At 40.9% G+C, this 11,026-nt stretch overlaps 1 protein-coding gene across 2 annotated transcripts in view; it reads left to right on the plus strand.

Moving 5' to 3' along the window:
- LOC103277405 (solute carrier family 2, facilitated glucose transporter member 3-like) overlaps nt 1-10,800 on the plus strand; it is a 22,815-nt gene extending 12,015 nt beyond the window's left edge. For both annotated transcript variants that reach the window (XM_008074782.1, XM_021707425.1), the window contains 4 exons: nt 4,715-4,819; nt 6,125-6,226; nt 7,260-7,463; nt 10,582-10,800. In XM_008074782.1, coding sequence (XP_008072973.1) covers nt 4,715-4,819; nt 6,125-6,226; nt 7,260-7,463; nt 10,582-10,800 — 630 coding nt within the window. The remainder of the gene's footprint in view (nt 1-4,714; nt 4,820-6,124; nt 6,227-7,259; nt 7,464-10,581) is intronic.
- Nucleotides 10,801-11,026: the final 226 nt, after the last annotated feature.

The following is an 11,026-nucleotide window of genomic DNA, read 5'->3' on the forward strand; positions in this document are numbered from 1 at the left end:
GGGGACGGCCACTGCACTCCAGTCTGGGTGACAGAGTGAGACTCCAACTCAAAAAAAAAAAAAAAATCAACAAAAAAACAAAAAAGTAATAATCCACTGTGATCAAGTGGGTTTTATCTTGAGGATGCAAGGATGGTTCAACCTTCACAAGTCAATAAACATGATGCACCGCATAAGCAGGATCAAAAACAAAAAAACATGATCATTTCAATAGATGCAGAAAAGGCATTTGCTAAACCCAGCATCTCTTCGTGATAAAAACTGTCAGCATAAATAGTAATAGAGAGAAAATTACTCAAAATAATAAAAGCCGTATATAACAAACCCTCAGCCGATGTCATCCTGAATGAACACAATCCCCTTCAGAAGTGGACAGAGGCAAGGATGCCCACTTTCACCACTCCTATTCAAAAGTGCTGGAAATCCTAGCTAGAGCAGTCAGCAAAAGAATGAAATAAAGGGTATTCAAATTAGAAAAGAAGAAATCAAACTGTTGTATGCTGACAATATGATCTAATACCCAGAGAATCCTAAAGACTTCTCCAAAAGACTCCTGGGCTTGACAAATGAACTCAGTAAAGTTTGAGGATACAAAATCAATACACAGTAGCTGCTATACACCAATATTGACCAAGCTGAGAACCAAATAAAGGACTCAGTACCATTTACAATAGCAGCTCAAAACCCAAAATACCTAGAAATATATTTAACCAAGGAGATGAACGATATCTACAAGGATATCGCCAAAACACTGATGAAAGAAACTGTAGAGGACACAAACAAATGGAGAAACATCCCATGCTCATGGATTGGAAGAACCAACATTGCTAATGTAAGACATATTACCCAAAGTAATCTATAGATTCAACACAATCCCTGTCAAACTACCAGTGCATGGTACTGGCGCAAAAGTCGACACAAGGATCAATGGAACAGAATGGAGAATCCAGAAATAAACTGAAAATACCTACAACCAGCTGATCTTTGACAAAGCAGACAAAAACATACTCTAGGACAGCCTGTTCAACAAATGGTGCTTGAAAAATTGGATAACTACATGCAGAAAAATGAAACTTGATCCCTCTCTCACCATATACAAAAATTAACTCAAAATGGATTAAAGACTTAAATGTTAGATCTGAAACCATAAAAATCCTGGTCAAAAGCCTAAGAAAAACTCTGTGGACATTGGCTTAAGGCAAATAATTTATGACTAAAATCCCAACAAAAATAGATAAGTGGGACTTAATTAAAAAGCTTCTGCACAGCAAAAGAAATAATCAACAGAGCAAATTGACAACCTACAGGATGGAAGAAAATATTTGCATCTATACATCTGACAAAGGACTAATATCTAAAATCCACAAAGACCTTCAACAAATCAAGAAAAAAGAAAATGGCCCCATTTAAGAGTGGGCAGATGACATGAACAGATGTCTCAAAACAGGATATGCAAATGGCCGACAAACGTAGAAAAATGCTCAACATCACCAATGATCAGAGAATTGCACATTAAGACCACCATGATATACCACCTTACACTAGACAGAATGACTATGATTAAAAAAATAAAAAAACAATGGATGCTGGTACAGATATGGAGAAAAGGAAATGCTTAGGCACTGTAGGAATGTAAATTCATACAACCTCTGTGGAAATCAGTGTGGGGATTTCTCAACTAAAAGATCTACCATTTGATCCAGCAATCCCACTACTAGTTGACTATTCAAAGGAAGAGAGATAATTGTATAAAAAAGGCACCTGCACACACGTGTTCACTACAGAACAACTCAATTGCAAAGATGTGGCATCAGCCTAAATGCTCCTCACCTGACCAGTGGATAGTGAAAATGTGGTCTGCATACACTATGGAATACTATTTAGCCATCAAGAATGAAATAATGTCTTTTGCAGCAACTTGGATGGAATTGGAGAACATTATCTTAAGTAAACTAACTCAAACAGAAAACCAAACACCGCATGTTCTCACTCGTAAGTGTGAGCTAAACTAAGGATCTGCAAAGGCATAGAGAATGGTGTGAAGGACGCTGGAGACTCGGAAGGAGAGAAGGGGTGGAGGGACAAAAAGTCTCCTATTCAGTACAATGTGCACAGAAGGGAGTGATGGATGCACTTAATGCAAATATGTAACCAAAAACTATTTGTACCCCCTGTAGCTATTAAAATTAAAAAAAATGTGTATTAAAAAAATAAGAAGCCTAAAGGGACATTGACAATTTTAGACTGAGCTGACCTTACTCTGGTCTATATGTTGTTTACCATTAGAATGGTGAGTATGATAGTGTAAAGTGGGTGGAAAAATGGAAGCTAGCATTTGGCATATAGCTCTTGTAGTCTATGCAAATACCAGCTTCTTGCTTGTGACTTTGGGTTATGAGAAGAGAGACTATTCCTCTACCTTCTATATCTTCTATGCATTTGTGGATAAAATATGGCTATGAAGAGCACCCTTGTCCTACCTCTTACTGATTCATCCCCTGAGGGTTCGCCTTAAGTCATTTTGTAAGAAAGCATTTTACATTTTACATTTGATGCTCAAAATGATAAGTTGGTTGTTGGTCTTTTTTCCTGCCTAACACACCAGGACATTTGTAGTTGAAGTAGCAGTACTTCTTATGCAGTAGAGGCTGTATTATCCAAACCTGGAAGAATTTGGGCATGGCAGCCCATGCCTATAGTCCTAGCTACTGGGGGATGCTGGGATGGGAGGATCACTTGAGCCCAGGAGTTCCAGACCAGCCTGGGAAACAGCAAAACCCCATCTCTTAAAACAAATAAAAAAAAAATAAGATAACCATGGACAATCACAAATGTTTGATGAGCACTCTTTGGGACAGACTCCTTCTAGTTTAGGAAATGATGTGTCATTCATTATTGTTGGACTGAGATGGCTTCCAATGTAGTCACTGAGCAGATTTTGCCATGGGTCTAATCTAACCCAGAGCTGACTTAAACCAGGGGCAGGATTCCTGAGTCTGCTGACCCAAGAATCTTTCCTGTAAGAAGCCTGGAAAGTGTCTGTAAGAAATAAATCTGATGCACAGCCGGCCTGGAAATCACTTTTCTAACCTACTTTGAAGCAAACCATGTTTTCTAATTTCCCTTAAAGACTGAAGGATGAGGCTGGGTGGTATTTACCTAGCAGAGTAAATTGCTTTTAGGTGAAATGATGTTGGGGTTAGCTTACCTAGCTTGATGGCCCTAGATAACAAGGTAATTCTCCTGGGAGAAATTCTCCTGAGATAGGTTTATACTCACATTCAGGTTTTGAGTGTAGATGTTTTGATAAAGAAAATTGGCATACCTATTCATTGTTGGTTTTAACTGATTGAATGTCTTGCCCCACATGCTTGGCGTGATCATAAAATATTATACTGGGATTTTTTTTTTTTTTTTTTGAGTTGGAGTCTCACTCTATCACCCAGACTGGAGTGCAGTGGCCACTCCCGGCCACTGCAGCCTCGACCTGCTGGGCTCCGGTGATCCTTCCACCTCAGCCTTCCAAGTAGCTGGAACTACAGGCGCACGCTACCATGCCCAGCTAATTTTTGATTTTATTGTAGAGATGAGGTCTCACCAAGTTGCCCAGGCAGGTCTCGAACCCGTGGGCTTAGGCAATCCACTCACCTCAGCCTCCCAAAGTGCTGGAATTACAGGATGAACCACCGAGCCCGGCTTATACTGGGATTTTTAAAACAGTCTTAATTAGCACCAGAGCAGCAGTTTTTAATGAGGATGATAACTAGAAATCCCAGCTTTAAAAAGAAAAACTATAGTCCTGTCTTAGAAAACATATATAATTTTCAGCTTCAGTACAAGAGATTTAAAGAATTGTTACTTGAGAGAGTAAATCCCAATGCAGAGGTATCTATTGATTAAAAAGACTGAGAAATATTGCCGTGGATACAAATACTCTGGGTGAAATAAAGTAAACTGAACCTAGGTGATCTATATAATGTTCCCTTGACATCTTGAGGTCTGAGCCCAATATTTTGGTAATTCTTTAACTGTGGTAGCCGTAGCTACCCTATATTTTAGTGTAGTGTCTACAAATAATAGTTAATTTAAAAATACAATAAAGAAGAATACTTGGTATTGCTTTCTAAAACACTTGGAAAGTGTTTAGGACTAGTAAATCCAGTTCAACTTCTGCTTAAATGAACAGACTAAGACTATGTGATTAGTTCACCATCAAATTGGGACATCAATATGCCTAGTAATGTTTTGAGGGTTTGGGGAGGAATCCACTGAAAAAGCATTTAGCTGTGTATGGTGGCACATGCCTGTAATCCCAGTGACTTAAGAAACTGAGGCAGGAGGATTACTTGAGCCCAGGAATTTGAGGTTAGCCTGGGCAACATAGTGAGATCCTACCTCATCCTACCTCAAGTTTTTAAAAACACTTACTAGGGGTCTTTATATTAATTAGTGAACTAGACATAAGAAAGAGTAAATGGAGCAGTGGAGATAAGCAGAGTAAGACAAAAATAGAGATGAGTACCTGGAATTGGGAAGGTTCAAGAGAGAATGAAGTTAAGATATAGAAGATAATTCATTTGTAGGAAGGATGTTGTGATTGAACAAAAATTCTGGAAAAAGGACTCCTTACCTCCAGGGATGTTAATTTTTTTTAGGGTTCTATTTAACTGGAATGCACAATTGTATCAACGTTGCCTGTTTTGTTTTTTGTTAGGTGTTGTATTATTCAACAGGAATCTTTAATGATGCAGGTGTTCAGGAGCCAATCTATGCCACCATCAGTGTTGGTGTGGTTAATACTATCTTCACCATTGTATCTGTAAGTCAGATGGCATGATAATTTGGGGGGAAGAAAAGAATAATTGCTACACATGTTTAAGATGGATTCCATATCCTTCACCCTCCCTACTATCATTTAGTTAGACTTTTTTTGTTGTTTAATTCCTCTTTGGTAAAAAAAGACGTACATCGAATGATGGGTTAAATAATCCCTCTTCAAGCAAATCTGGGAGGGATAGGAAGGGAGAGGTGAAGAAGGGATGGTATGGGATGCTTTGAACTCAGAATTGATGGGCAGTGTTTGGAAAACTCAAACCATGTTTTTTACTTAAATAACAAGAATGATCAACACAGAAAACTTCTGTGACCCCCAAATATATGGGAATTTCTCCCGCTGGTAAGCAATCAATTGGTTATGAAGCAGACTCCAGCTGGGTGTCCTCTAATTTAATGCCAACACTGTCTGCCTAGAGATAGAGCCGGATCTCACATTTGAGGGCTCAACTCCCAAGGCACACCCCTTCCCCTGACATCAGTCATAGGTCCGGGCCTCCAGAACTGCTGACCAACTGGCTGTAAGTTGGGATTCTCACAACCCTATTTTTGGGTTTGATTAATTTGCTAGAGTGGCTAGCAAACACATTAGAGTGGCTAATGTGTTAACTCAGGGAAACACATTTACAGATTTATTATAAAGGCTATTTTAAAGGATATAAATAATCACCCGATAGGTACATAGGGCTAGGTTTGGAAGGATGCCAAGGTCAGGAGCTTCTGTCCCTGTGGAGCTGGGGTGTGACATCCTCCCAGCATGTTGCTGAGCTTGGGTTAACCTTCCTGTCAGCCCCGAAGCTCCCCTTACCCTGTCCTCTGGTTCTATTATGGAGACCTTGAATTGTATGGAAATATGAAACAAAAAGGGCATGACTAAACCCAGTCGGGCACATCTGTTTAGATTATTTTTGGTCTCTCTGTAGCATTTCTTCCTCTAGGATATGGGGTAGGACACTCTTTGAAATGAGGGAACTATTACCCATAAGGAGATTAGAGTTCTGTCAAGTGGGCAGGTGAAAGGAAGGCAGGAGAAGGTTAGAGAGAGAGTGTGTGTTCTGTGTTCTGAGAGATTCTGTGTTCTGAGGCTTGCAACTTCCCAAAATTGTAACAAAGGACAGTAACAAGGTATATGGGAGTTATGAGCCAGGAACTATGGGGGAAAAACGTGTATAGATGTGATAATATCACAGGAGGTATGGCTGTTAAAATTTCCTGCTATTGATAAGGCATATTCCAGGTGTTTTCATAGAAGAGACAACAGACTGTTTCACTTATATTCATCTTCTTTTAGCTGTTTCTGGTGGAGAAAGCAGGCAGAAGGACTCTACATATGACAGGCCTTGGAGGGATGGCTTTTTGTTCTCTCCTCATGACTGTTTCTTTACTACTAAAGGTGAGTGCTCTTTGAAGAAAAGGGAGGGAAGAGGGAAAGGAGAGTTTACAGTTGACTCTCGGTGACACAGGGGTGGGCTGTTAAGGTGAGAGCATCAGCAAAGTGAAATTTGAGAGAAACTAGAAGCTCAGATTTTTGAGCAAGGTGGATCATCTGAGATAGTGTTGAGGATCACAAGTTCTGCTACTCACTGCTTTTAGGCTGAAATGGACAAGCATGAAGTGTCGTGCAAAGAGCGTGACTTTATTCCAAAAGCCAGCAGGTGCCTCAAAGAACTCATTTCAAAATCTTAGGCTGCGGGTAAGGGATTTTATAGGGAAAGGATGAAATGAGGAGTATTTGCGGGTGGTGCAGGATCCAGGGTTATGTGTCTCACTTCGACGGTCATCCTGAACTGCTGCCCATCTGGAGGGCTGCCTGACATCATCTCAATTGTGGTCAGGTTACAGAATAACCTCCCAAGGGTTACTTCTGAGTTTTGCCATGGAGCACAGGTGACTTCTGAACAATGAGACTCCAAGAGCAGTTTGTTCCAAGACTAGCCTCTGGAATTTCTCAAGCAAGTACGCAATGAGAGCAATGGGTATATGCTTAATTATAATCATAGGATTATTGTATAGCAGGAGCTCAAAAAGGAAAGGAAAGAGGAAAAAAAAACTTAAAGTGTCTCTAAAATCTTCATTGTGAAGTTAACAAGAAAAATAAGTTTCAAAAGCTAGGATGGTCGGTTACAACAGGTAAACTGTTTATAATCTTTACATTTATATGACATTACAGTATGTTAAATTATTTAATTCTTAAAATGATATTGACTTAATCCCACATTATAGTTGATAAAATGGTCTCGGTGCAAAATGGCAATGTGAGATCACATGGTTAGAATTCTAAAACACAAGGCTTCAACTCCAAATCCAGTATCCGCATTACAACACAAGAAAGAAGGACTTGCCGTTCAGTCAACACTTGCTTCTGGAAACTGACTCCTCGGTCATGTTGTCTCAGTGTTAACTTCCGTTCTTCCTTCCATTTATAGGATAAGTATGATTGGATGAGCTATGTCTGCGCTGGGATTATTTTGGTCTTTGTGGCCTTCTTTGGAATTGGACCAGGACCTATTCCCTGGTTTATGGTGGCTGAACTCTTCAGCCAGGGCCCCCGCCCAGCTGCAGTGGCCGTGGCTGGCTACTCCAACTGGACCTGCAACTTGCTGGTTGGTTTGTTCTTTCCCTCTGTTGCCGTAAGTAAACTCAGCCTGTCTTAAAGCCAGACCGCATCAGCTGACATGTTGAAGAAACGCATTAATAATACAGTTGTCTCCCCTCATCTGCAGTTGCAGTCACCTGCAGTCCAAAAGTATTCAATGGAAAGTTCGAGAAATAATTTATAAGTTTTAAATTGTTCTGAGTAGCTGAAATCTTGTTCTGTCTGTCCCAGGACATGACTTCTCCTTTTGTCCAGTGGATCCACACTATACTCCCTGCTGGTTGCCCATTAGTCACATAGCAGCCATCTTAGTGATGAGATCGACTGCCAGTTTCTCAGTGCCTGTGTTCAAGGAACCCTTATTTTACCTCAGAATGGCCCCAAAGGGCAAGAGTAGTGATACTGGCAATTCAGATATGTCAAAAAGAAGCTGTAAAGTGCTTCATTTAAGTGATAATGTGAAAGTTCTTGACTTCATAAGGAGAGGAGAAAAAAATTGTATGTTGAGGTTGCTAAGATGTGTAAGTTAGAATGATATCCATCCCTGAATTTGTGAAGAGGAAAAAAGAAATCTCTGCTAGTTTTGGTGTCGCACCTCCGACTGCAAAAGTTATGGCAACAATGCATGATAAGTGCTTAGTTAAGATGGAAAAAGCATTACATTTGTGGGTGGAAGACATGAAGAGGAACACGTTCTGAATCGTAGGAGTGGGGTTCAGTGCTGTCTGAGGTGAGGAGCACTGCTGGGGATCTGGGGGTCTACCCCCCATAGATAAAGGAGGTCTAGTCCATGGGGGATCTATTGTTTTAAGACCCCAGTGGATGACTGACTCCTGGGATACTACCCAACCCTACAAAGATTGTGCTGGTTTTTCCTATACATACATACCTAAGATAAAGCTCAACTTATATATTAGGCACAGAAAGAGATTTATTTTTATTTTTTATTTTTCACATAGGGTATCACTCTGTCACCCAGGCTAGAGTGTTATGGTGCCATTATAGCTCACTGCAGCCTCAAACTTCTGAGCTAAAGCAGTCTTCTCACCTCATCTTTCCAAGTAGCTAGGACTATATGGACATGCCGCCACACTTGAGTAATTTTTAAATATATTTGTAGAGACGGGGTCTTAGTTTATTACCCAGGCTGATCTCCAATTCCTGGCCTCAAGTAGTCCTCCTGCCTCATTCTACCAAAGCTCTGGGAATACAGGAGTGAGCCACTACGCCTGGCCACAGAAAGAGATTTAAAAAGAATAATTATAACTAACTGTGCACGGTGGCTCAGCCTGTAATCCCAGCACTTTGGGAGGCCAATGCAAGAGGATTTCCTGAGCCCAGGGGTTCAAGACCAGCCTGGGTAACTTGATGAGACCTCATCTTTACCATAAATCACACACAAAAAATTAGCCGGGCGTGGTGGCATGTGTCTGTAGTTCCAGCTACTTGGAATACTGAGGTGGAAGGATTGCCTAAGCCCAGCAGGTCAAGGCTGCAGTGGCCGTGAGCATGCCACTACACTCCAGCCTGGGCAACAAGAGTGAGTGGGACTCCAACTCAAAAAAAAAAAAAATTATAACAATATACTGTAATAAGAGCTATATGAATGTGATCCTTTTTTTTCTCTCTCTCTCTCAAAATATCATATTGTATTCAGTTTTTTTTCTTTGTGATCTGTTGCTCTGATAACTAAGTTGGTTCCTCTGTGACTAATGGAGTAGGTAGTATATATAATGTGGATACACTGGAAGAAGGGATGATTCATGTTCTAGATGTGACAGCTCAAGATTTCATCATGCCATTCAGAGTGGCACATAATTTAAATTGTATGAATTATTTATTTCTGAAACTTTTTCATTTAATGGGGGACTACTGTAGTTACTGTTGTTACTGACAATTAGATACCAAAGGCTTCAAATCAGATTTCCCTTCTCATTTTCATCGACATATAGAAAAAAAAAGATAGCAGAAAAGATTAAAACCAGAGGGCAATTGGGGACTGTTAAAGAACCATTAGTCTACTACCTGAGATGTCGCAGGCGTAGTTTTGCCTAGAAACAGAATGATGGTAGTATGTCTCAAAGGATCTCAAACTAATACTTAAAATTCAAAATTGAATCAGCATTAATGGCCTCATGATTTTAAAGCCTTAATAAATAGGCCAGGTGCTGTGGCTCACACCTATAATCCCAACACTTTGGGAGGTCAAGGTGGGAGGGTTGCTTGAGTCCAGGAGTTTGAGACCAGCTAGGCAACATAGTGAGACCTTGCCTCTACAAAAAAATAAAAAAAACTAGCTGGGTGTGGTGGCGTGTACCTGTAGTCCCAGCTACTTGTGGAGTCTGAGGTGGGATGATTGCTTGAACCCAGGAGTTCAAGGCTGCAGTGAGTTGTGATCGTACCACTGTACTCCAGCCTGGGTGACAGAGTGAGACACTGACTTAAAAAAAAATCTTACTAAGCTTAGATAGATAAATCAGGTAGGCCGTATTATAAAAGGCTCTGACCTGATGTGTTATATACAGGAACGAATGGTGGACATCTAGAATGCATTTCCTATTTCCATGAGTTTTTTTCAGAAATCCAGATTTAAAAAAATAATAATCAGGCCTGGTGCAGTGGTTCATGACTGTAATCCTAGCACTTTGGGAGGCCAAGGTGAGAGGATTGCTTGAGCCTAGGAGTTTGAGAACAGCCTAAGCAACAAGTGAGGCCTCGCCCGTATAAAATTTTTTTAGTTGGGAATTGTGGCACATGTTTGCAGTTCTAATTACTCAGGAGCCTGAGGTGGAAGGATCACTTGAGCCCAGGAAGTTGAGGCTGCAGTGAGTTGTGATTGTGCCACTGCACTCTAGCCTGGGTAACAGAAACACACATACACACACACACACAGAATAATCGAAACTCCAGTATGCTCAATATGTATTTGAAGCAGCTAACATGACTGAATAGGAAAAGAATGACACAAAGAAAAATGCCGAGAAATATAGTAAGTTAACAGTGGAATCATAAATGAGTGTCTAAAGAAACCATACTGTTTTCACTAAATATGAAAGGGTTATTACTTAAACCTACTGGGGATATGCATGTGAAAGAAATTGAGATTGTCAGTGACCACTTTTACACCAGTTCTCCTTTTTTTCTTTCACTAGTACCATTTTGGAGCCTACATTTTTATTATCTTTACTGGCTTCCTCCTCATCTTCTTGGCCTTTACCTTCTACAAAGTCCCCGAGACCCGTGGCCGGACTTTTGAGGAAATCACACAGGTCTTTGAAAGACAGACCCAGGAGGCCAGAGGATACGGGAGAAACCCCACCCTGGAGATGCATCCCTTCCAGCCTGAGAAAGAATCCACCCCTCGCGTCTAAACCTGCCTCTCACCCCTTCCCTCCCCGGGGAGAGCTGCCTCCTCAGGAGCAGCCCAGGACTGCTGGCTTCCTTTCTCGGTCCACACACTCCGTGTGCACGCCATGCCAGGGCTGGGCATCGTTGGATTTTCGACGGCTTTTTACGCAGTTCGTTTCTTGCACGTTCTCTTCTGTCTCGGAGCCACCACGTGAAACTGCCTTCGTTTCTGGAGGGTTTGGCCGCTGG

Source organism: Carlito syrichta, unplaced genomic scaffold (assembly GCF_000164805.1).
Source record: "Carlito syrichta isolate Samal-C Ts95f unplaced genomic scaffold, Tarsius_syrichta-2.0.1 Scaffold317674, whole genome shotgun sequence".
Classification (NCBI taxonomy): Eukaryota; Metazoa; Chordata; class Mammalia; order Primates; family Tarsiidae; genus Carlito; species Carlito syrichta.